This window comes from Trichechus manatus, unplaced genomic scaffold (genome assembly GCF_000243295.1).
Source record: "Trichechus manatus latirostris isolate Lorelei unplaced genomic scaffold, TriManLat1.0 scaffold00011, whole genome shotgun sequence".
NCBI classification, from domain to species: domain Eukaryota; kingdom Metazoa; phylum Chordata; class Mammalia; order Sirenia; family Trichechidae; genus Trichechus; species Trichechus manatus.
Genome location: NW_004443947.1, coordinates 17,720,515 through 17,747,223, shown reverse-complemented (window position 1 = coordinate 17,747,223; position 26,709 = coordinate 17,720,515). Strand labels below are relative to the sequence as shown.

Genomic DNA, 26,709 nt, shown 5'->3' with positions numbered 1-26,709 from the left:
AGGGGTCTGGGGACCATGGTTTCCAGGGACATCTAGGTCAACTGGCATAACAAAGCTTATTAAGAAAATGTTCTGCATCCTACTTTGGTGAGTGGTGTCTGAGGTCTTAAAAGCTTGCAAGCAGCCATCTAAGATGTATCAATTGGTCCCGATCGCCTGGAGTAAAGGAGAGTGAAGAACAACAAATACACAAGGAAAGTATTAGTCCAAGAGACAGAAAGGGCAACATAAACCAGAGACTTCTTCAGCCTCAGACCAGAAGAACTAGATGGTGCCCGGCTACCACCAATGACCACCCTGACAGGGAACACAACAGAGAGTCCCGGATGGAGCAAGAAAAAGGTCAGGTGCAGTACTCAAATTCTAGTAAGAAGACCAGTCTTAATGGTCTGACTGAGACTGGAGAAACCTCAGAAAGCATGGCCCCTGAATTCTCTATCAGCCCAGAACTAAAACAATTTCCGAAGCCAATTCTTCAGACAGGTATTGGACTGGACTGTGGGACATAAAGTGATATTCATGAGGAGTGTGCCTCTTATCTCAGATACAAGAGACTAAACGGGCAGCTTCTGTCTGGAGGTGATATGGGAAGGCAGAGAGGGTTAGGAGCTGGTTGAGTCGACATGTGGAATCAGAGGTGGAAAGGAGGAGTGTGCTGTCACAATATTGGGAGAGCAATCAGTCACATAACAATGTATGGATAAATTTTTGTATGGGGAAAAAATAAAAATTAAAAAAAAAAAAAAGAGCTACTGGTGAATTCCAACTGCCGACCTTTTGGTTAGCAGCTGAACTCTTAACCACTGTCTAGTTCCTATTAAAAAAAAAAAAAAAAAAGAGGTTAATAATCCAGATAAGAAGAGAAAGCAGCCTGTAGACAAAAGAAGAGGTCAAGGGGTTCTGGCTTGGGCAGTTGGATGAATGACCATGCCATTCCCTGAGATAAAGAACTCCTGTGAAGAAGCATGTCTGCAGTGAAGATAACACACTGAGTTTGGTTTGGGACACACTGAGTCTGAAGTGAAGTGGAGATGTCAGAATCTTCTTCTTTATTTTTATTTTGTTGTTGTTGAGAATATACACAGCAAAACATAAACACCAAATCAACAGTTTCTACATGTATCATTCAGTGACACTGATTACATTCTTCGAGTTGTGCAACCATTCTCACCCTCTATTTCTGAGGTGTTCCTCCCCTATTAACATAAATTCACTGCCCCCTAGGTTCCTGTCTAATCTTTCAAGTTGCTGTTGTCAATATGATCCCATACAGATAGTTCTTAAAAGAGCATAATGCTCAAGGCAGACATTTTTTACTAGTTAAGCTAAACTATTGTTTGGTTTTAAGAAGACGTCAGGATATTTTTGGTTTAAGGTTTAAAGGCAATTGTTTCAGGGATTCATCCAGCTTTCATGCTCCAGGAAGTCTAGAGTCCATGAGAATTTAAAGTTCTGTTCTGCATTTTTCTCCTTTTGATCAGGATTCTTCTATAGAATCTTTGATCAAAATTTTCAGTAACGGTAGCCAGGCACCATCCAGTTCTTCTGGTCTCATGGCAAAGGAGGCAGTTGTTCATGGAGGCAGTTAGCCACACATTCCATATCCTCCTGCTATTCCTGACTCTCCTTCCTCTGTTGCTCCAGACAAATTTTGCATATGTAAGTTCTCAGGAGAAGGTTCTGAGCTACAGGTACACACCTGGGGCTGAAAAGCATACAGATGGTAATCGAAGCCATATATATGAATGACATCTGCCAGAGACTATTAGAGTCATTTAACACTACCATGTTTTTTTAAACAATTAATAAGCTAGGTGCTGCAGAAATGGTAAACCAAGGCAATCCTTATCCTCTTAGAGCTTACGGTCTGGCAAGAAAAACAATCACACTTGTGAATGTCAAATTACAAACATTTAAATGCTCTGAAGAAAAATATGCACAGATCTATTAGTAATATGGGGATGAAGACATAAGATAAAAAATGACTGGGAAGGGTCTATACCAAGGACTACATGGGTGAGTGGTCAGTGCAGTTCACTCTCTGCAGAGTTGAGGAAAAAAAAAGTGCTAGCTTTTCCTGAAAGAAGAGGATGTTTAGGGGAGAAAATTGAGGCCATTCAGAATTTAGATCTGGTATGCATGGTGTTATGGATTGAATTGTGTCCCCGAAAAACGTGTATCAACCTGGCTAGGCCGTGATTCCCTATTGTGTGATTGTCCACCACTTTGTCATCTGATATGATTTTCCTATGTGTTGTAAATCCTACGTGTATGTTAATAAGGTGGGATTAGAGGCAGTTATGTTAATGAGGCAAGACTCAATCTACAAGATTAGGTTATATCTTGAGTCAATCTCTTTTTAGATATAAAAGAGAGAAGTGACCAGAGAGACAAAGGGACTTCATGCCAGCAAGAGTGAAGATGCAGAGGGGAGTGCGCCCTTTGGACTCGGGGTCCCTGTGCTGAGAAACTCCTACACCAAGGGGAAGATTGATGACAAGGACCTTCCCCCAGAGCCGACAGAGAGAGAAGGCCTTCCCCTGAAGTTGGCACTCTGAATTCAGACTTCTAGCCTCCTAGGCTGTGACAGAATAAAATTCTCTTTGTTAAAGCCATCCACTTGTGCACTTGTGGTATTTCTGTTATAGCAGCACTGGGTAACTAAGACAGATGGGATATACTTGTGAGGGAGTTCCAGGCTCTGATGTATTTATTGGAGGTGGGCGTGGAATCACTCTGGAAGGAATGAGCTGAACTTCGGACTGTTTATTAAACCTCCAAGATTTTGCCTCTTAAGTTTTTGGCATGCTGGCTCGCAGGGAATGTGCAAGACCTGGCCTGTGTGTGCCAAGGCTGACAGGTAAAGATACCAGTGATCAGATGCCTAGGCTTAGGTACTGAGGACCATGTCCAGTCCAATGCAAGCCCTATTATCCACAGTGCCCCTTGACCTTGAATGCCTGTCTGTGTTCCATGCTGTTGACAAGAGAGGATCATCCACAGTTTGGGATACACTGCCTTCTTCCTCATTATTCCTGGGACCCTTCCCCTAGACCTTCTGTTCTTGCTGTTGAACACTCAACATGAACACTCCCTAAAATAGAGTGCCCCCTGCCCCTTACTAAAAAAAAGGTGGTCACAATGTAAAAGAGAAGAATCCAGAATTTATATGTTGTAAGCCTGGACATTGAGACACTGACTCTTGTTACAAAGGTCTTAGTTGAGACTCAAGTCCAGTTCATTCAACAGTCCTTTAAATTAGGAGTCATCTGAGCCTCTGTTACAAGTCAAATTTTGTCAACTAGATTTTCTGGAGACTATTACAACGGAGAGGGTGGCTTCAATACTTTCCCCATCTCAATAAAAGTAGCATTTATCCGTTCTTTCTGAGGTAGGGGGAAAGGAGTGTTCCTCTCCTGCCCTATTCACTTTATAATTTTCATTAGCTTTGGATTTAAGAGGAAAACAAAAACAACAGAAAAAATGTTTGCCATTTTTTCACTTGAATCATGCTAATTCCACCACCCCCCTCCATGAATGCTAATGACTGGGTAGAAGAAAGGTAGGGAAGTGCAGTAAGAAGCAAAACAGCATAAAATCTTACTACATTATACCTCAAAGCTCAGGCTGAGATAAATGACCAAAGAAAGAAAAATAAATGTAAAATTTGTATAAGACAGAAAATGCTTATTGACAAGCTCAAGCTGGAGATATCTAGAGCCACCCCTGAAAAAGGTATATAGAATGGCTCTTTCTTCTTTATCACTTTGCATTTACTATAACCCACTGTAGTCTGTTTCCATCCCTCACTCCTCTGCCAAAAGCTCCTGTCAACTTCTCCAGTGATTCCATCTTGCCAAGTCCAATGGAGACTTGTCTAGTCTCATCTTACTCTAACTGACCACTTCTTCTTTCTTGAAACACTCTCTTTTCCACACTGCTCACTTCCAGCTCACTCTCAGCTGATGACATTACCTCATACTTAACTGAAAACTGAAGCAGTCAGACAGGGACGTCTTTATCTTTCCTCCATTAAATTTACAACCAGCATACATGTGTACACATAGTCTCTGCCTTTATTCCTTGTAGTACTTTGTGTTATTGTTCAAAATACAACAATTCTAGGGGGAGGATGATACTGCTCATCTCCACTGATTTTCAGTCTGTGCCATGAGACTTACACTGCCCCTCCCTTCAAGAGAGCTATACATCCCTGCCATGGTAAACTTGAGTTGGCCAATGAAATGTGGGCAGACATGAGTTGTGTCACTTCTGAGCAGAAGCTCCTAGTCAGTCATTTCTCTCTTTTCCCTCTGCCAGCAGACCAACAATGTCCCAGACAGTGCTGCTCCATCTGCGTGGGTCCCAGAATAAAGATGGCATGGAGCAGAGCCACAGCCAACCCATAATGGACATGTAGCATGAGTGAAAATATACTTTGTTTTTCATAAACCACTGAGGTTTAGAGGATGATTGTTATTACAGAAAATTTAGCTTATCCTCACCAACAGTCCTATTACAATGAAGTGTCTGCTTCTATCATAGGCTCCTTGTGCATTAGATCTCATATCCTTGACCCTGTTTAAAGCCTTTTCTCCTACAGTTTCCCTGGACTTTCTCATTGAGCATCAATTTCTCCTTTTCAACTATTAGTTAACGGATCATTCCAATTATATTACACAAGCATGCACTAGCATTGGATATTCTAAAGCAAAACAATACAAACTAACACAATCCTCCTTGGATTTCACATTACTTTATCCAGCAACCACTCTTTTTCTTTGCCCCTTCACAGAAAAAGAACTTGAAAGAGTTTTCTATAATCTCTGGGTCCCTATCTTTATTTTCCACTCTCTTTTCATACCTTTCAATTGAACTTTTGTACCCTCCCTATTCCACTAACTTGCCAATTCCAATGGTCACTTCACTTCAAAGAATTTGACAAAGTTCACTGTCAATACAAATTTTTGGTATCTAGGTGCTTTTGGAGCCCTGGTGGCGCAGTAGTTAAGAGTTCAGCTGCTAACCAAAAGGTTGGCAGTCCAAATCCACCAGGCACTCCTTGGAAACCCTATGGGGCCATTCTACTCTGTCCTATAGGTTGCTAAGAGTCGGAATCGACTCAAGGGCAATGGGTTTGGTTTTTCTTCTTGTCATTTTGTAAATATATCTATCACACAACTTTTGCCAATCCCAGTAAATCTGGTTTTTTTTTTTTTTTTTTTTTTTGGATGTGCTTTTACATGGAGGAAAACACCTGAAACAACTTTCATTTTTTAATGCCTGATTTATTTAGCTTATATGTCTAATAGGCCTAATACTGAAAACCATTTTTTTTTCTTGAGTATTTAAATTTTGATCACAATTTTGATTAACTACATTTCCTAAAATAATTTAAAGGAGTCCCTGTGTGGCACAAATGGTTAAGTGTTCAACTACTAGCTGAAAGGTTGGTGGTTTGAACCCACCAAGAGGTGCCTCAGAAGACAGGCCTAGTGATCTGCTTCTGAAAGGTCACAGCCTTGAAAACCCAATGGAGCAGTTCAACTCTGCACACACAGGGGTCATCATGAGTTGAAATCAACTCAATGGTAACTAACAACAACAACAAATCAATTTAAATAAGAATATAAAGTCTTTTTGTCTAAAAAAGTTAGATTTTTAATACTTAAAACTATTAATATTAAAACTATTAATAAGTTTGAATACTTAAAACATGCACAAATAAAATTATTACGAATTATACTACTCCTGAAACTAAACCTTTACTAAACATTGTCTTTTTATAATTTCCATTATTTTTATACATTCATAGGGTTATTGTTATCCTTATTTTGATATCTACCTAGGATAGTAGTATTAATACTGTGGTCCCTTCCTAGGATTTCAGGATTCTTACAAGACCCAGGAGCAAAATAACAATTTCTCAGAGCATCAGATGTTACTAGATCTGGGTTGCTGACCAATTAGCCGTTTGGTTGTGGAACACAGGACTTGGGACACTACTTAAGTTGAGTCAAATTCCGTCAACTATCCCAAGTTGGGAGTCCTGGTGGTGTAGTGATTAAGAGCTCAGGCTGCTAACCAAAAGGTCGACAGTTCGAAACCACCAGCTGCACCTTGGAAACCCTATGGAGCAGTTCTACTCAGTCCTACAGTGTTGCTATGAGTCAGAATCAACTCGATGGCAACAGGTTTGGATTGGTTTTTTGGTTTGTATACCACGTTGATTCAAATAACAGCTGCCAGAGAACAGAATGAGTTTCCTTTCTTTTTATGAGTATACTTATTTTTTTCAACATGTAATCAATATAAAGATATTAACTATATTTTTACATTCTTAATTTGTGCTTCAAAAACCAGTGTATAATAGCCTCCTTGAGCCATGGTCTCATCTACCCTCAGACCAGAAGAACTAAATGGTGCCTGGCTACCACTACTGACCATTCTGATCAGGCTCACAATAGATGGACCCCAACAGAAGGGGAGAAAAATACAAAATAGAATCAAATTCCAAAAAAGTCCAGACTTACTGGACCAGTTGAGACTAGATGACTCCCTGAGACTGTCCCCCAAGATACTTTTTAAACTTTGAACTGTAACTATCTCCTAAGGTCACCTTTTAGTGAAATAACAAGATTGGCACATATATAAAGGATACTACCCATGAGTACGGTACTCTATTAAAAAACCATCTACATGAGACCAAAGGTTCAACAATTACTCTGAAGCAAAGATGAGAAGATAAAGGGTCAGGGAAACTAGAGCCCTGGAAATGGAACAACCAGAACACAATTAAAGAGAATGCTGACTCATTGTGAAAATTTAACTAATGCCATTGAACAATTTGTATAGAAATTGTGAAATGGGAACCTAATTTTCTGTGTAAACTTTCACCAAAATAAATAAATAAATAAATATTTTAAAAGAACAAAACAAAATCAGTGACTGTTTTACACTTAGAACACATCTCAATTTGAGCTAGCTACATTTCAAGTGCTCAAAAGCAACATGTGGCTACTGTATTGAACAGTGTAGTACTAGAAGTTTCTGATAAGATTTTAGTACAGATTGTTTGATCATGTTTAGCTGGTTTGAAGGGATGAGTTGGAGACTGGGAAGTCAGTTTGTAGAACAATATAATAAGAAAATAGAAAAAAACATAAAATACCTATAATATAACCAGTTGCGGTCAAGTCGATTCTGACTTATAGTGACCCTATAGGACAGAGTAGAACTACCCCATAGGGTTTCCAAGAAGTGGCTAGTGGATTTGAACTGTTGACCTTTTAGTTAGCAGCCATAGCTCATAACCACTGCACCACCAGGGTGACACCTATAATACAGTTTACTGAAGAGCAATTAAAAGAATGAGGCAGATTTCTATGTACTAATAAAGACAACTCTTTCAGACTTTCAATTATTATTGAAAAAAAAGATGCAAAACTAAACAAAGAGCATATCAAACACATATGTGTGTGTATTTATGTAAATGCATTGTCATGGATTGAACTGTGTTCCCCCAAAACATCTGTCAACTTGGCTAGGTCATGATTCCCAGTATTGTATGACTGTCTACCATTTTGTCATCTGATGTGATTTCCCTATGTGTTGTAAATTCTATCACTATGATATGATGGATTAGTGGTGGTTATACTGATGAGATCTACCAGATTAGATAATGTCTTAAGCCAATCTCTTTTGAGATATAAAAGCGAGAAGCAATCGGAGAGATGGGTGACATCACACCACCAAGAAAGCAGTGCCAGCAGCAAAGCACATCCTTTGGACCTGAGGTTCCTGTGTGGAGAAGCTCCTAGACCAAGGGAAGATTAATAACAAGAACCTTCCTCCAGAGGTGACAGAGAGAGAAATCCTTCCCCTGGAGCTGACGCACTGAATCTGGACTTGTAGCCTACTGGACTGTGAGAAAATAAATTTCTCTTTGCTGAAATCATCAACTTGTGGTATTTCTGTTACAGCAGTACTAGATGACTAAGACAGGCATAGAAGAAATCTAGAAAATTAAACACTACCAGGACCACTGAGGTTATCTCTGGGGAGAAATGGAGGGAACATTGATTAAGAGTTGGGGAAGGAGTCAAAGGAGATATAAGCCTTATTTGGAATACCTAAAAAAAATTTTTTAAAAAAATAAGAATGCATTCACAATAATTTTTATAAATAGAATTTAATAACAAAGAAAAGGAGTGGATCTAAGAGATATTTAATAAAATAACCGAAGAGTAGGATATAATGAGGAAGTCCAAATTATTTTACATTCCCATAATTTGCAGGTATAACAAGATATAATTAAAAAAACAAAAAACACAACTCTGACATAAATTTGAATGTTCTAAAAAAAAAAAACCCAATAATATATGGGTGTGTAGAAATAATCTATAGCAGGTCTCTTTCACCTGGGATAATGGTTAAAATTAGATACTAGCATCCAAAAAATGTTTTTGATACTATAAATATTAAAACCAGTAGTCATAAATGCCTTCCTTCTCTCCTAACTCAGATGGACCATTATTTCCTACAGCATATATTGATATTAATAAATTTATTTAAGTTACTTGTTCCAGTAACATGGAATACCTGAGTGGATATAAAATTTCAAAAGAATCAGATCTAGGCCTCCAGGAATTTAGTCAAGAAAGAACAAGGTGTCTGCTGAAAAACAACCTCAGAAAGTCAAAAAGTCCACTTGTGGCCTTCATAGTCAATCCCAGCGCTTCTCCCAAAGCAACCAATGTTCTATCGTTCACTATAATTTCACCTGTTTTAGAATTTCACATAAATGGAGTCATATTCTTTTGTGTCTAGCTTATTTCACTCAGCCAAATGATTTTGCAATTCAGCCATATAGTTCATTTCCTTTACAGATGAGTAATATTCCTCAGTATGAATATATCTCATTTTGTTTAACTATCTGTTGATGAATGTTTGGATTGTTTCCAGTTTTAGGCTATTTTAAATTAAGTTAGTATGAATACTCTTGTGCAAGTGTTTGGGTATATATATATATATGTATGTGTGTGTGTGTGTGTGTGTGTGTGTGTGTGTGTGTGTGTACTCTTTTCTCTTGGGAAAACATATGAAAGTGAAATTACTTCCTCATGGGGTAGGTGTGTGTTTAACTTTATAAAAAAGTGTTAAACAGTTTTTCAAAGTGGTTGCATTATTTTATTCCTGCCACCAATGAATGAATATTTTAGTCACTTAGAATGCTTGTCAGCCTCTGATGTCATCAGTCTTTTTAATTTTAGCGGGTATGTAGTGGTATCCCAATGTAGTTTTAATTTGCATTTACCTGATGTGGTACATCTTTTTATATTCTTGCTGGCCATTCTTATATCTTCCTTTGTGTAGTGTCTGTTCAAAACTAGTCTCCATTAATTTTTTTTTATTATTGAGTTGTACAAGTTATTTAAATATTCTGAATATGAGTCTTTTCAGCATAGGTATTTTTTTTCCAGTCTGTGGAAAAAAATGTTATCTTCTGATAAGTAGACGTTTTTAACTTTGATGAAGTTTATCAATTTTTTAAATTGTATGGTTTTTGCTTTCTCTGACTTATCTAAGAAATGTTTACTCTTATGTCATGAAGCTATTCTATATTTTCTTCTAAAGTTTTATATTTTTAGCTTTTATGTACTGACAATATTTATTTTTACATTACTTGTTTAAACCCATCCATTGCTCTCAAGTCAATTTTGACTCATTGCAACCTTATAGGACAGAGTAGAACTGCCCATAGGGTTTCCAAGGCTGTAAATCTTTAAGGAAGCAGACTGCTACACCTTTCTCTGGCTGAGCAGCTGGTGGGTTTGGGCCTTTTGGTTAGTAGCTGAACACTTAACCACTGTACCACCAAGGCTCCTTACTTATTTAAATAAATACCAAAAAAAAAAAAAGTTCTGTAATTTGTAGACCACTCTGAATGTCTCATAGAATTTATCATTTCCTGTGTGCTCTAAAGTGGATAGAAGGTAAAGAGTTAAGTGATATTTTTTAGCTCTATCTGAATGGGAATTAAAAAAAAAAAAAATTTTTTTTTTTTTTTGTGTCACCAAGCCAATATCCAGAACAGTGGAAACTTAACTGAGTCTATTATCACCCTTGAGATTGTTAGAAATAAGATTATTGGGCTTCACTCCTACAGGATGATTTAGTTTCGTATGTTCTGCTGTGCAGGTAGATTTGGGAATCGCTGATCCCAAGTCTTTAATGCTTGGCCAAATTTAAAGTCTACTCTACCTATCATTTTCTCAAACAAGGCAGAAAACCTTTGTGTGCGGTTCCCACCAGTGCTTTTTACTGTCCTTTTAAATAGTTATTTAAAAAGCACTGGGGGAAAGCACTGGGGAGTTTTACTAAACGTATTCTATTGTATTAATGGAATGAAATATTTCAAAACAGCAATCAGTTGCATAGTTGCTGCTCTTCTCAACTGCTAGCTCTCACTTTGCTTCTAGAACGGAAATTAAATTGCAACAAGTCTTAACAGGAAGGTTTTTTTTTTGTTTTGTTTTGTTTTTAATATATTGCTTCTATCTAGTGGTTCTGCCAGTGGACCCTGGCTTGGCGGGCAATTAAACATGAAACTTCTCATTGGGTATTTTCAAGACTGCTACAGGGAATCAGCTGCCAGTTTACTGCAGTGTGGAAAACTGCACGAGATTCTGGGATCGGAATAAAAATGCTAATTCCAAAGGTCAAGTAAAGCAGCAGCTCACGTTTTCGGAAGCCTGTGCGCTCGGCAAGCAGAAGCAGACAAAGACCAGCAAGGGGAGGCGGAGGCTCACAGAGAGCTAGCCGAATCGGTTTTCCTTGAAATAATTTTGGAATCATGCCTGAAATGCCGGAGGACATGGAGCAGGTAAGAGCCAGCTATTCAAGAAATGAAGCACTCTAGAGTTAGAGTTGCTTTAAAAGCATCCCAGTGCACGCCTGGTAAAAGCAGAAATGGTGTATAAAGAAAATACAAACGGGTTATTCGTTATTAAAATATGTAAATAACCTGCTGACACGGAACAATAGACCAAGTTTAGTTGTTGACCGAGGGAACCAGATTGTGGCGATCTCGGCTAAATCACACTAATTGGAAACAAGAAAAACCCCGCAAAAACACACCAGCAGTTTGATTTACTTATTCAGAGTGCAATGATGTATGGGAAGGTTCTGTGTAAGTACCGATATAGTTTTGTGCTCCAGCCTTTCTTTGTCTTGGCGTGAATTGAATCTGCCAATATAACTTTTAGTTCTCTTTAAATTTGTAGACTTCGGGCACGAACTTGGGTATCGTTTGTATGATGATCGCGTTTTATTCACATAGCACCTTTCATCATTTAAAGAGAATGATTAAAAACCATAGACATACATGCTTCTAGAACTAGTCCAACTTCTACCTGGCCCTTATCCAAATCCAGATTGTAAATGTAGGCAAGAAACTCTTTTTGTTCCCCATCCTAGGCAAGGTTGCTTTTAAGAATCACAATGCTAATTGTGTATGCATGTCCTTAAATCTTCTTCATGTTGAACACTTAATTTTTTGTTTTCCTAGAAAGGTTAGATTGAATCATAAGTTACAAGTAGAAACTTTAAACAAATTTCCTAGTGTTTCTTAAGAGAGGAAGATCAAGAGGGTCTTTTTCCGCCCTCCCCTTCCCGCCCCCGGGTATTTCTCTTTGTTGTCTGGTGAATGTGTATGCTTAGTACTGGGGCAGTCCTGTCGAGGACTCCCTAAATAATGCTAAACTAATTAACAGTAACAACCTGGATTAAAACAAATAATCAAAAAGTGAGGGGACCTCAGACTCCTCTTCTGTTAACTGTGCCAAAGAAACTAGGTTTATACGAATAAGGAAATGGGCTCTTGTTGGGGGTTGGGTAGGAAGGAAAGTCAAAGGGCTCAGACGTAGAAAAACATTTTTTTTTAAAAAAAGCTGCTCTGTCTTTAGCTCTAAAATACATGAAAAAGGATTATGAAAACGATGCCTTCTTGGAAAAATCCAAGCAGTGGTTACCTTTGGGAGCGACTTTCAAATCTCGGTATCCTGTGTGTCAGGACAGCAACACTCAACTGTTCGGTGAAAAGTCGGTCTGTTTGTTTTCTGCGTAGTTTCGTAGGCATCCCGGCTGGCAGGACATTTCTGCGGGTTTGAACTGGAAGGGAAATCAGCTTGCTAGGTCGGTCTCGACACTTAGGGCTGTTGTTTTCTGATTGTTAATTTAAAAAAGTGATACAGGTGGTAGAACGTTGAGCATTATTTTCTCCCCTTGGTTCCTTCCTTTAGTTTTCGGTGGCTGCCAGGGCTCGGCTGTGTTACCCCAAAGCTGCGTCCCCCACAAGGCGGTGCTTCTGAAAGGGTGGTCTTGACCCCCTGTTAAATCCACTAAAATGTAGAATCTCGGGTTCTCCTCCTGCAGATTGTCACTCTAATTACGGGACAAGGTCCAAGAATGCGTTTGAAGAGGTACCCAAAGAATCCATCTCCCTCATCCACACATCTTTTTTTAATTACTTTAAAATTTCTTCTGCAAGAGAAATTGCAACAAGTCTCTACAGGAGGTGTGTGTTTGACGTTTTTGAAATTTCACACATATTACTTTTTAGCATCCTAGAAAGACAAATGGATCCCTAAGGTGTTAATGACTCAGATGCCAGCACTTTTATTTTTATTCCTTATCTTTTCCCGAATTTCTCAAAACCACACGTAATGCTCTATACCTAGATGCCCGTTGCGTTCTCTCCCTCTCCACTCATCCCCCATGACTTTTAAATGTTTTATCCTGTATTATAAGCCCTGGTGGAACAGTGGTTAAGCTAAGGATCAGCTGCTAACTAAAAGGTCGCAGATTCTAACCCACTAGCCGCTCTGCTTCCGTAAGTATTTACAGCTTTGGCAACCCTGTGGGGCAGTTCGACTCTGTCCTACAGGGTTGCTATGAGTCAATCAATTTGACGGCAATGGGTTTTTGGTTTGGCACACATTACATACCCAATTGATTCTTATGCACTGCTCAAGGTCTGCAAACTTGAAATCCCAGGCGATCCAACCCCGCCAAAATTCAATCCTTTCCCAGCCAAGGGAAATAAAAAAAAAGAAAGAAAGTACACACTAAACCCTCCAAAACAAAACTTGTATTCATTGCTTACGGCCGGGGCCATTGTTTTGTGTATCACTTTAAGAGCTGGCGCGTGGGCCGGGAACGTCCCACGCATGCCCACTCCCTTTCTGGGGCGTCGGCCGAGCGTGGCCAATCAACAGGCGAGGCAGTGACGGCGGAAGCCGGAAGCGGCGAGCGGGGGCCGGTCTGGGCCTAGGGGAGGCGGGCCGAGGCGGACAGTGCTGCGGTTCGTGGCGATCTTGCGCTGGAGAAAGTGGCTGCTGTTGTGGCGGCGGCGGCGGCAGCGTAAAGACGGCGGGCATGGTGGGGAGGGAGACCGAGCTTTCCATCCACTTTCTTCCAGGGAATTGCCGGCTGGTGGAGGTGAGGAAGTCGGTCCAGGGTCTCCTCTGGGAACCTCGGGTGCTGAGGAGGATGAGCCAGGTCGGCTGGGTCATGGGTCGCCTCCAGGCGCGGGTCGCCTCAGTCATACCCCCGGCCCGGAGTAGCCTCTGCGCCGCCCTCCCAGCCTCGGGAGCTGAGGGCGGTGCCACCGAGTTTGTTTACCTCGGCGCAGTGTTTTCTCCCCGAGCCTGCGGCAGGAAGAGTAGGTCGGGGTTTCACTTTCGTGCCCCGAGTCTCTGTTCTTAGGAATGCAGAGACGGTTTTTAGAGTTGCTTCCATTTTGATTACGTTTTTTAATTTCTTTTTCATCCTTGGTTCGTACTCTCGATCATACCAGTTCTTAGCTCTAAGAAAGAAAAGGAGTGGCTTTTCACGAGTAACAGATTGGGAGAATTTATTCTTCGTACAAAGCACTATGGCGTGCGCATTACAGGCATTGTTTAACTCAGTCCGCATAACTATAAGATACTGTTACTGCTCCAATTTACAGATGAGAAAACAGGGTTAGAGATTGAGTCATTTTGCCCAAATTCATTCAGTAAGATTGAAGTTGATACTCAAATACAGGTCCGTTTGACTGTCTCAGACTTAGAACGCCACAGCCCAGTTTGCATAAAGAAAGACTATTGTAGTGTTTGAGAGATCCATCCTGGTATATTCCCCTCCCCCCCACCTTCCATTCCAGGCTCTCCAGCATTCACTTAAATCCAAGACTATATATATCTGTCCCTGGGGATGAAAAGACTGTTAATTACCAGACGAGTATGTCTATGGATATGAGATGGCTGCTTTTGATAACGCAGAATTTTTACTTTTCCAAAATGTAGTATATTTAGTGTTTTCACATCTCTTTGGGACTTTGAGGGTGGCATTAGGATAAATGGACTACTTAAATTTATGTATTGTTCCTGTGTGCCCCAAACAGTGCTGAGTGCATAATGTTCTGTCTTGTTTGTTTACATCTCTGGAAGTGCATACATATATATATGTGTGTGCATAAAGCTTAATCTATTTTCACAGTAAAAAAAAAAAAAAAAAAAAAAAAACGAAACGAAACCCGTTGCCATCGAGTCAGTTCCAACATAGCAACCGAACAGGACCGAGAACTGCCCCATAGGGTTTCCAAGGAGCAGCTGGTGGATTCCAGCTGCAGACCTTTGGTTAACAGCTATGTCTCTCAACCACTGAGCCACTAGTGCTCCATTTTCACAGTAAGAGTTCAGTAAACTAATGGAAATAGGTTTTCCTTCATTAAAAATGGTACAAATAAGAATTTGCCACGTATTTTCTCCTCTCTCAAAACCTGTAGAATTAAAACTCACTCTTGAGATAGTTGATTGCTTTATAGTTAATGTTAGGGAAGCAGACTGTAGTGATTTTCTGTTAATAATACTCTGTGGGGTACAGTAGGGTGATAGTAGGCTAATCTCACCTAGGTAGTCATGGGATCTTAAAAGTTTCTTAAGGCCCAGCAGTTTCCACTATATTTTGAAGAGAATGTTGTGAGGATCAATTGAAGAAATGAATATGAAACTTTGCTACATTTAAGAGGTTCTGAAAACACCTATCTATTATCGTATTTATGACTAAAAGTTAAGAAGATATCCCTCCATATTTTAGTGATATTTCATTCTTTACTTTTTCTAGACTTTTTAGTATAAAATAATTTATGCAACAACAATCTAAGGTAATTTTTAGGGGAATTTTTTTTCCCTGAAAAAAGCAAAAACAAAAACTGTACTTTACAAGACTTAGTAGATTTCTGTTTATGTAGAAACTCAAAAAATAGAAGAGATGTTTTTGTTTGGAATTTGTAAATTTCAGAGTGATGCATATTTATTTGCCAACCATGAATAAAACTGCAATCCAAGTGATAAAATCTTGCTTTAGCTCCTTTACTGGTGACAGAAGGTGCTGTTAGAGTCTCCAGAGAGAACCATGTGAAGAAAGGAAAATGAAGCTCTTGCTACCATGTTTATACCCATTGTGATAAGGGTAATAAGGTAACTGTTAGAATTGTAAAACTTAAAGCTGAAAGAGCCTTAGTCATCTTGTTCAAACACCTCATTTTACCAATGAGGAATTAGATCAGTAGAAATGGAGTAACTTCTCAATACCACAGTTTGTGGCAGAGCAAAGAAAACCTTAATCATGCGTTAAATCAAATGTGTGTTCAAAGGATTGAGACAAAAGCCATTATGTGTTTGGTTGTCTGGACTATAGAAGCAAGAAAACCCAGTTTCTGGTCCCAGCTTTTTCATTTTTACTGTGGGCAAAACCTTTAACATCTCCAGACTTCAGGTTCCTCACTTTGAAAATAATATCTGCCCTGCTTGTCTCCAGGCTGTTCTTATGATCAAATGGTGTGATGTATTGAAAAGCTGTTTATATAACACTTGATAGTTTTCAAATACAAGATTGTGCATAGCATTCTGTTTTAGTAAATGCTTGCACTTCAGATTCCTGCTCTTTTAATAAAGAAAACTCTTGAGCACTAACATCTGACTGCTGGGTATCGTGGACTGTTTCGTGTTTTCCTCCAGGGGCCTTACGATATTACCCAGGGTATGAGAGTATAAGGTTGCATACTTCCCTAACATTATTTAGATTTAAGTATACTACAGTCCCCAAAGAGCCTTGCTTTTCTTATAACTTAATACTGCATTTCATCAAATCTAAGATACTCTTGATTATAAGATCATCTGGGTTCTTGTTTTAAGATGCACTAGGAAAGCAAAACATTGCCAAACTGACATATTCCCAAGAGTGTCCCTGTTTCCTTCATTTAACAGAGATGTTAAAATCAGGAAAAACTGCAAAACAGAATTGATGAAATAACACAAAGATCTTAATTCACTGTTTAGTAACATTTGTGGATTGCAAAATGCTTGTTCTTTGACTTCTGTGCCTAGTTTTTCTTTTTAAGAGGGAAAGATATTGTCACTTCTAGAAAGTTGGACAATTTTTGGCTTTGTATGAATAAGAAAAATGGATGTTTATCAAAGCCTTGAAATTTATCTTGGAGTTCAAAGTGCAGTTCCCAAATCACCATCATCAGCATCACCTGGAAACTTGTTAGAAATACAAATTATCAGGCCCCAGCCCTCACTTCCTGGGCCTGAAAGCCCTTGGAGATTCTGATCTCTGAAGTTTGAGAACCAACCAAACCCAAACCAAACCCGATGCCTTTGAGTCGATTCCGACTTACAGTGAACTAAAAACGTATCTATTCATTTACTCCTCTAGAGTGAGGTAGAAAGTGAAAAACTTAGAAGAAATCAAATCATATACCTTTTAAGTAGTTTCCCAGGATCCTTACAGTATGTATCCTGTATAAATTGTTTTTCTGAACTGTATTCCTACTAGACTTGGCATGTTTTCTCCTCTGTATAATTCAGTCTTTGTAGAGCTGTTTTCTTGCCAAAATTCAAAGAAAATATTTTATTGGCTGAAATCTTTGTTTTCATAGATCAGTTGGCTTAGAGCCAAGTTTCTGCAATAGAGAGCCCAGATTAATTTTCCTTCAACTTTTAAAATGTTTTGAAATTGGTTGAGCTAAGGGGGAATAGCTTTAAGAACTTACCATTGTGCTGTATCTCCCTGTCCTTTATTTCAGGTTTTTCCTCTGGTGGAAATAACTTGATTTTGGTGACTTTATTATTATTATTTCAATTTTAGATGTATAGTCTGGTAAGTAATTTAGTTGAAATAAGGGCTAAAAAAGAAAGACCTTTAGATATTGTATACATATGACAGCTTAGAACTAGGTAGCCAACAGCACTTGAGACAAAAAGGCCTCAAATTGATTTAAAAAAAAAAAACACCTTTTTTTTTTAAAAATAATAAGTATTGACTTTATTCAGCCTCTAGGAGGAAAGGTGGTGTTACCCCTCTTGGAGAGAAGGGAAAAATTTGAAACTATGCCTTGGAAACATAAAATGTAAATTGTTTCCAAATAATGGTTCTTTCTCATTTCTGTGTGTAAGGAATTTTTTTTTTCTTTTTCACAATAGCAACACATTACCAATTGAAAACATTTCAGATTTTTTTAACCCTCTCCGTTTCTTGATTTTAACTGTTGTACGTAGGCAGATTTAGAGTTAACTCAGGAACATTTATTAGTTGGCTAAACTTAGAAAGCGTATTAGTGCTGTTAGGACTGGATTTACCTTCCTCTAAATTCCTGTGAAATGTTGACTAATTCTCTAACTTGGGCTATCAGAATTTGATAAATAAATGATTGGAATTTGAAAGAGAATTTGGAATTAAAAACTGAAGACCAGAAATGTCAGTTTGTAAACATATAGGCAGAATATAGTCCAAATGTATAATTAGGCAATAAAATAAGTGAGTAAAGCTAATTTTATGTTTTCATAAACTGAAGAACGTGATTGAAATTGGTGTTTATTGCTCATTTGGGCATCATTGGTCATAAATACAGGGTTTTTTCATTATTGACATAACAAAATCTGAATCCGTTCAACTAGGTGATTCCTTGCAGTATCAGCTTATACTCTTTTTCTTGTATAAGATTTATTAGAACTTTTTCTTAAGTGATAACAGCTGTCAGTGAAGTTTGACTAATCTTTGTTCTAAGTTAAGAATTGGCTTATAAATAAGGGACATGAATCAACTACTTAGACCTGAGGCATTTAGTAAACAATGATGGTGACTAGTTGAGAGAATTATTTTCAAAGTAAATAACCTCCCCTTCCTCCCCTCACCTTTTAGGAGGAAGTTAACGTTCCCAGTAGGCGGGTTCTGATTACTGGTGCCACTGGGCTTCTTGGCAGAGCTGTATACAAAGAGTTTAAGCAGAATAATTGGCATGCTGTTGGCTGTGGTTTTAGAAGAGCAAGACCAAAATTTGAACAGGTTAATCTATTGGATTCTGATGCAGTTCATCACATCATTCATGATTTTCAGGTATGGTTTAGTCTGTTTATTTTATTTAACACACATATAAGCTATATTAAGAGTTGTCCATGATACAGAAAATGTTCTTGTTCTCAAGCAAGTTACTGTGCAAGTTCTTACCTACTAAGCAGCAACAATATATTTTAGGATGGCAGAGTACTAGTATGTATAATTCTTAAAATGATTAGATTGAGATACAGGTTGAAAAATGACCAAAATATGAAGCATTTTATAAAAAGCTAATGTTTATGGAATACCTTCTAAGTACTACCTTCTATGCAAATACTTTCTGAATTTTAACCTGTAAACCTTAAAACAACACTGCAGAATAGGTACTATCATTTCCATTTTAGAGCTGAGGAAGCAACCTCAGAGCGGTTAAGTAACTTGCTAGCCAGGATCACACAACATGCCATAGAAAAGTTTGGGTTCTGATCTACCCCCCTAATAAAATCTCAGGTGCTTGCTCCTTGTAAGTGCGGGTCAAGGATCACCTGCATCAGAAACACTTGAGGAACTTGTTCTCAGGCCTCACTTCTTCCTAGAGGTTTTAATTCAGTAAGTCTGTGGTAGGGCCCAGGACTCTACATTTTAAGAAGCACCCCAGATTATGCACGTTGCAGTTTGTAAACAACTCTCAGACCATACTCTTCAAGCACTGTTGAGAAGGACAGAGTTTGGGATGTGGGTACATTAGCCCTGGTGGTCTGTGTTCATTTCATATCTTAGCTTTCACTCAGCTCCCCTGAGAACTAGGGGCCCTTTCTCCACAAGACATCATCTGCAATCCTCTAGCTTAACGTCCATCATACTATATTGAAACAGTCTCTTTACATATCTGTCTTTGCTACTGTTTGTGAGATCGTTTCTCCTAGCGCAAGGCCTACCATATAGATGGCATACTGAATGCTCAACTGGGAATATAATTCTTGTGGATAGTTGATTTTCTTAAAACGATTGGTCAAAGAGAATTGAATGTATAAATTTAATTTGAAATTGGTATTACTCTCCCTTTAACACAGATTTATTAAATATTTAGGCCACATTAATTATATAAGTGATATCTCTTCTTGCCCATCCAAATTGGGGACAAAGTTTATTTTGATGTAGAAATACAGTTGTTGGCACAGAGAGTTTTTTTGGTAGGTATTACTAAATTGCTTTCCTTTTCGGGACTCATACATGTTTTTCAAGAAGATTGAGCCTTGTAAAAAAAAGGAAGCATGACACAACTACATTAAAAATCAAATGATTTATTCCTTAATTGAGGGAATATTGATTTAACAAACATTTTTTTTTTTCTCTGAATGAATTTGCTTTCGGAAGGCTGTAGTTAACTCTGTTTTACTCCTTTTTGGGTTAAAAATGCATCAATGCTTAAATTTCAGCCCCATGTCATAGTACATTGTGCAGCAGAGAGAAGGCCAGATATTGTGGAAAATCAGCCAGATGCTGCTTCTCAACTTAATGTGGAAGCTTCTAGGAATTTAGCAAAGGAAGCAGGTAATCATGACTTTATAAAATCTTTATAAAGTACTAAATGATCCTGGAGTTTTTAAAGATTTAAGGTTTTATAGATTGTTTATAAAAGGTTTTAAAAAATATATATATATCTACATACATCCAAGGGCAAATCAAAAAAGTATTGCCACAAAATCATAGAGACCTTTATTAAACAAAAATATCCAAGTGTGAAGCTGTTGTTTCTCGACATATCCTCCATCTAGGTCTATACACTTCTGAAGGCAGTGTTTCCATCTCTCTAACCCTTCCTCAAAGAATTCTCCACTCTTCAATTTATACCACATCAAAATAGCAGTTTTGCCATCCTCGAGGGACTCAAATAGTGTTCCTTTTAAATTTCTTTGAGTTTTGGGAACAAAAGTCTAAAGGGGCAAGATCAGGGCTGTAGGGTGGATGGGATAAGATTTCCTAACAAAATTCTCATAGGACAGTCCTTACTACCCTCGAAGAATGAGCAGATACATTGTCGTGATAGAAAAAATTCCTTGGCACAACTTTTCTGGCATTTTTCTCACCAATGCTGTTTTCAGTTTCCTTAAAACTTCTTCGTAATAAGCCCCCGTGATCGTCCTGTGTCCTTCGAGAAAATCTATCAAGATTACGCCTTTGGAATCCCAGGAAACAGTCGCCATAACATTCTGAGCGATCTTCCCTCTTGTGACTCATGGTGAAGGTCTTCCTGACCTTCCTTAAAATGCTTGATCCATCTAAAAACTTTTCTGTGGGACAGCATTCCCATAAACTTGTCAGAAAGCTTCAATGATTTGGGAAGATGTCCACTTGAGTTTTGTTAAAAATTTGATATTAGCCCTGACCTCAAAATCATTTTTCTCCATGGCACAAAAAGTATCTTTTTTTTGAAGGCCCCCTAACAAGACTAAGACAAGTTTATTACTGAGAGAACTTGTATGCAGCCCTCCACTGATCGCAGAGACATGTTTAAACACATTTTACTTGGAATAAACCCACTCATGTATGAACTGGAATCCTAGTAGCAATACTTTTTGACTTACCCTCGTATATCACAAAGACTAAACCTTTCTAAATTCCTTTAAACAGTAATGTCGAGTAATAATTTAATAGATTGGTTTCTTTTTTTTCTTTTTTTTCTTTTTTTGTAGCTGCAATTGGAGCATTTCTAATCTACATTAGCTCAGATTATGTATTTGATGGAACAAATCCACCTTATAGAGAGGAAGACATACCAAATCCCCTAAATTTGTATGGCAAAACAAAATTAGAAGGTGAAAAGGCTGTCCTGGAGAATAATTTAGGTAAGCTACAATTTTTGTAGCCTCTGATAATTGTTGAGGCCTGCTTTTTGTTTAGGATGTATATTTTTTTAATTAAAAATTACTCAAACAATACAAATCATTGGAGAAAAATTAGAGAATGCAGCAAGAAAAAAGAAAAATAAGAATTTTAGAAATTCTAAAGAATAACTACTTTGAAACCTTTCAGACTTTCCAGTATCAAAGTATACATATACATCTTTATATATAGAAAACAAACCATTTAGTGCAAATTTTTGTAATCTGCTTTCGATAGGCCAATTTTATTTTCCTTAGCTTTAGGTATTATGTGTATTGTTGTTTTCCCTTTTTCCTGTGTGTGCATGTGTGTGTGTATATACACGTTGTTTGCCATTGAATTCTGACTCACAGAGGCCCTATATGACAGAGTAGAACTGCCCCATAGGGTTTCATATGGGAGCAGATCATCAGTTTCTTTTCTCTCTTGGAGCCACTGGTGGGTTTGAACTGCCGCCAACCTTTCGGTTAGCAGCTGAGCACTTAACCATTGTGCCACCAGGGCTCCTTGTGTGTATGTATACACGTATACATATATGTGCAGAGCCCTGGTGGTGCAGTGGCTAAGAGCTACAGCTGCTAACTAAAAGGTTGGCACTTTGAATTCACCAGCTGCTCCTTGGAAACCATAGAGGACAGTTCTACTCTGTCCTGTAGGGTTGCTATGGGTCGGAATTGACTCGAAGGCAATGAGTTTGGGTTGAACTTATATATGAAGAGTGAAAGTCCTCTTACAGTGCTACCTCAGGGAGATAAACACCAAATCTGCTTATCTATGGAAGCATTTTTTGTGTATTTTAAAAATTGTGTATGTGTTATTTTGTAGGAGTCCCTCTGCTATGCACAGTTAATCCATTTGGCTGCTGACAGAAAGGCTGGAGGTTCAGCTCTGCCCAGAGGTGCCTCTGAAAGAAAGCCTTGGCAGTCTGCTGCCAAAAAATCAGCCATTGAAAACCCTGTGGAGCGCAGTTCTACTCTGACGCACATGGGGTTGCCATGAGTTGAAATTGACTCAACAGCGACTGTTTTTTTACTTTTTCAAATTTATTTCATAGCCTATTTTTTTCCAAATTTTTGCATTTCAGTACATGTTGAGCCATCTCTGGGATATATGATTAATGGCTGCATAGTACTTGACTTAATAGATCCCCTGCACTAAAACTATTGCCTTAGACCATACTACATCCTTGAGAAACATCCCCTAATAGTAGGATGCCTTACTAATGGACGTTTAGTTTCTCAGTTTATTATCCTTCAGGAATTATCCTTGAATACATACCTATATACATTTGTCCAATAAGTTAATTTAATTTTTAAAGAAAATGTTGATTTTCATTTAGAGTCACTTCTTCAAAGACTATTTCCCTGGGTAGTGCAAATAGTTTGTACTCAACTACAAATAAAAGGTTGTCAGTTCGAACTTGCCCAGGGGTGCTACAGAAGAAAGTCCTGGTGATCTGCTTCCATAGGGATTATAGCCAAAAAAACGTCCTATGAAGTAGTTCGACTCTGTGATACATGGGGTCGACATGAGTTGGAAGTGACTTCATTGGCGGTAGAATCCAAAGACTGTTGAAACCAACCCCTCTCAATAGACTTATATAAAATTGAAATACCTCAGGATTCCTTAATCAGTAGTTGTGAGAATAATAGGGTCAACACCCACATACCCTTCACATAGATTCACCAGCTGTTAATGTTTTACCACATTTTATTATATAATTTTTGACTAAACCCAGTGAGAATTAGTTGAATTTCACCCCAAAACACTTAACCCCGTATTTTCTAAGAACGAAGACATTCTTCTACATACAGGCAGCCCTCGGGTTACCAATGAGTTCCATTCCTAAGACTGTCTTTAAGTCAAATTTGTACATAAGTTGGAACAGTTAGGTACAGTTCAGTTTGTATCTAATGTCAATCAGATGTTTGTCTTAGTATGTAGTGTACCTTTTATGCATCAAAAACATTAAAAAAAAAACACTTCCAGATACACTGAAACATCTTTAACATAGTAATACAGTAATTATGTTTTGATGCATGCCACAAAGTAGCTCTCATTTGTTAGTTACTATGAACTATTGTATGCACCTCGAATTTTTAATATAATAGGCTTTACCGGAGTTGCTTTATAACTATAAGTAGTGCGTAAGTCAGACATTTGTAACCCAGGGACTGCCTGTAATTATAGTTCAGTTATCACACTCAGGAAATTTAACATTAATACAGTACTGTAATGAAATATATAGTCTATATAGAAATTTTCATAATTGTCACAATAATATTCTTTATCGCTTTTTTTAAATCTGCGGTCCAGTTAAGGATCACAGAGTTGTGGTGTTGTTATGATTAGCTTTACTTTTAATGACCATAATATTGTACAATTTATATATATGACTGTATAAGAATACCCCCAAATGACAGAAAACATTTAAAAATATTCAGGATCACATTTGTTAAATTGCATTATTATAGGTGAGCTATGTCATTTTGGTATATTTTTATTACAGGCAGATTTTCTACTTTGATGTTGTTTAAATTCATATGCTTTTCATCTTACATCAAAACTTAAGAACCAGTCAGCTTTAAGGTAGTATCTGCTTTTATTCATCTCCAGGAGCTGCTGTTTTGAGAATTCCTGTTCTGTATGGAGAAGTCGAGAGGCTTGAAGAAAGTGCCGTGACTATTATGTTTGATAAAGTGCAGTTCAGCAACAAATCAGCAAACATGGACCACTGGCAGCAGAGGTTTCCCACTCATGTCAAGGACGTAGCCACTGTGTGTCGTCAGTTGTCAGAGAAGAGAATGCTGGTGAGAATCTTTGAAAGCAAGAGTTCCCTAATTTCATCTTTGTAAAAATTCTGTTTGTCTTTTCCATGCTTGAACTTTTACAACTATACTTGGAGTGTTAATGAATGGAAGTTAAGGTGCTTTTTTAAAACTAGAAGGAGACTAAACAAAAGTAGTTAACAGATAGTAGTCTGTATTAGTATTAAAAATATTATGCTTTTGTGTTTGAATTTATTTCTCAAGTTCTGTAGACCCCACCTATTGTTTCTTGGAAGATGACTGAAAACTTCTATTTTTTCTTTGGATTACAAGATAATCACCTATTGTCTTTTAAGAAGTTTACTCTGATTAAGATATATGTAGCACCAAAGAAGAATTTAAATTTTTAGTCATTTAAAAAATAATTTTTCTTTTAGATATTTGACTAGGAGTTAATTTTAAACATTTGAAAATGTTGGAGCTAAATGGAATATCCATAGAAAGAAAGTTTAGAGCCTGATTTCATTCAGAATATTAAAAATAGAGTGACCACAGTTTTTTAATATATAAAAATTTGTATTTATTTTAAATATATACCATTACAGCATTTAAGAATGTTACGACTAACTCTTAAAAAATGGTTCTATTAAGGTTTGGTTTTTGCTTCTAAGAATAATTAGAAATACTTATTAAATTGGACTCTTTCCATAAAAATCTCTAAATAGGATTCCTACTAATTAAATGAAATTAGAGCTATTTTTATTTTTATCTTAAAAAAAAATTCTTAAAACTCGTTCTAGATTTTGGTTTTGGTGTTTTAGCTGAGAATATTTATAGGAATTTGATTGTAGATATCTTGGTGAGAGCTTTCCAGAAAAGGAGGGGTGAATTTTAGTTCCTCGACTTTATAATTAGTTTTCTTTGTCAAACCTACCATTCCACTCAATTCAAAAAGTTGAAACTAATTTGAATTTTTTTATGTCCTTGTTCTTAGGATCCATCAATTAAGGGAACCTTTCACTGGTCGGGCAGTGAACAGATGACTAAGTATGAAATGGCATGTGCAATTGCAGATGCTTTCAACCTCCCCAGCAGCCACTTGAGACCTGTAAGTACATGGCATTCGAAACCACCTTGAAAGTTCAGATCCATCACCACAGTGTGTATTATTGATAACATTTTTCCTGTTGCTTTGGACATGTTAGATAATTTCATTTCCAGTACTAATCACAATGAACTTCGCTTGTATGTTGGCAGTTTATATTGTTACTTTTGTCAATTATTATCTATAAAGAGATCTGTGAGTATTGAAGGTAATAGAAAAACTATTGTCGTGCTTTTGGCAGATCTTTTGTTTATTTTTCTAGATATGGTCAAATTAGATTCCTTGTGCCAAGGACAAAGTATAAAATATAAAACCTTCAGATGTGGCCCACTGTTTACTTTTGATTTTCATTTTTCCTTAAAGATTACCGACAGTCCAGTGTTAGGAGCCCAGCGTCCAAGAAACGCTCAGCTCGACTGCTCCAGATTAGAGACCCTGGGCATTGGTCAGCGAACATCATTTCGAATTGGAATCAAAGAATCACTCTGGCCTTTCCTCATTGACAAGAGATGGAGACAAACAGTTTTTCATTAGTTTGTGTGTGTGTGTGTGTGTGTGTGTGTGTTTTTTTTTTTTTTTTTTTAATGAAAAGTATGTGGCACTTTTTAACAAAAAAAGGAAATAGTTTTGTATGAGTGCTCTTTAATTGTGACATTTATGATCTTTCAGGTAAATGATGCTCTTGCACTAGTGGAACTGTCTAAAGAAACTAAGGGGCACTGATGCCTTGTTTGAAGTAATGATCTTTCTGTTTATCTTTTTGTTTGTTCTGGCTTAACTTGCTGTTTGAGTGTAATTATGATTCTTAAATACTTGAGAGCCAAGATGAAACAGATCTGCTGTAGACTTTTTGGGGAGGGGGTTGAGGTGGGGTAGATAAAATGCATTGTTTATGCCTATAACCTACATTTTCAGGATTTTTGCAACAGTTGACCCTTTCATGTTGATTGTTTTAAAGTGTGTTGAGTATGAAAATCATTGGTGTTCATTATTGCTTTGCTTGAGCTCAGATCAAAACGTTCAAAGAAAGAAACTTTATTTTTGCAACTTAAGTACCGTTTTTATGCCTGAGATGTTTCAAGATGTTATGTATAATGGAATTTTTGCAGCCTGATGCCTCCTGCTTTGGTAGTGTATGGTGAGCCCTTGAGAGAGAATGTGTGTGAGTGTGTATATGTGTTGTATGTATTTTTTAAATATATATATATATATATAACTCCTTGCCACTCCATGTTGCTAAGTGACATTTCATATGTGTGGTTGTGCTAATAACAGGCCTTGTAAGTCTTTTGACCATTCATGAATAATAATAAAAATGTACTGCTGGCATGGGAATACTTAGTTTTCTTGTTTTTTTTTTTTTTATTGTCTAAATACAAATTTTTTTTTTTTTTTTTTTTTATTCAGGTGAAGGCTTACAGAACAAATAGTTTCTCATTGAACAGTAGTACACATATTGTTTTATGATGTTGGTTAACCACCCCACAACATGTTAACCCTCTCCCTTCTCGACCTTTTTTTTTTGGTGAAAATATACATAGCCAAGGATACACCGTTTCAAAA

At 37.6% G+C, this 26,709-nt stretch overlaps 1 protein-coding gene and 1 long non-coding RNA gene across 6 annotated transcripts in view; one reads left to right on the top strand and one right to left on the bottom strand.

Moving 5' to 3' along the window:
* The window catches only part of LOC111819541 (uncharacterized), a 48,221-nt gene extending 35,038 nt beyond the window's left edge, over positions 1 to 13,183 (bottom strand). For both annotated transcript variants that reach the window (XR_002823144.1, XR_002823145.1), the window contains exon 1: positions 12,033 to 13,183. This is a non-coding gene — a long non-coding RNA (uncharacterized LOC111819541). The remainder of the gene's footprint in view (positions 1 to 12,032) is intronic.
* On the top strand, positions 10,095 to 26,505 carry MAT2B (methionine adenosyltransferase 2 non-catalytic beta subunit). 4 transcript variants are annotated; one of them, XM_023726526.1, is made up of 8 exons: positions 13,379 to 13,500; positions 15,412 to 17,211; positions 18,253 to 18,447; positions 19,827 to 19,941; positions 21,084 to 21,236; positions 23,890 to 24,083; positions 25,036 to 25,149; positions 25,510 to 26,504. In XM_023726526.1, the coding sequence occupies exons 2-8, from the start codon at positions 17,200 to 17,202 to the stop codon at positions 25,678 to 25,680; spliced, it is 954 nt and encodes a 317-aa protein (XP_023582294.1). In that variant the 5' UTR covers positions 13,379 to 13,500; positions 15,412 to 17,199; the 3' UTR covers positions 25,681 to 26,504. The 4 variants fall into 4 exon arrangements, with proteins under 4 accessions (XP_004371283.1, XP_004371282.1, XP_023582295.1 ...); XM_004371226.2 differs by lacking the exons at positions 13,379 to 13,500; positions 15,412 to 17,211 and adding an exon at positions 10,095 to 10,885; XM_004371225.2 differs by lacking the exon at positions 15,412 to 17,211 and having other exon boundaries at positions 13,329 to 13,500.
* Positions 26,506 to 26,709: the final 204 nt, after the last annotated feature.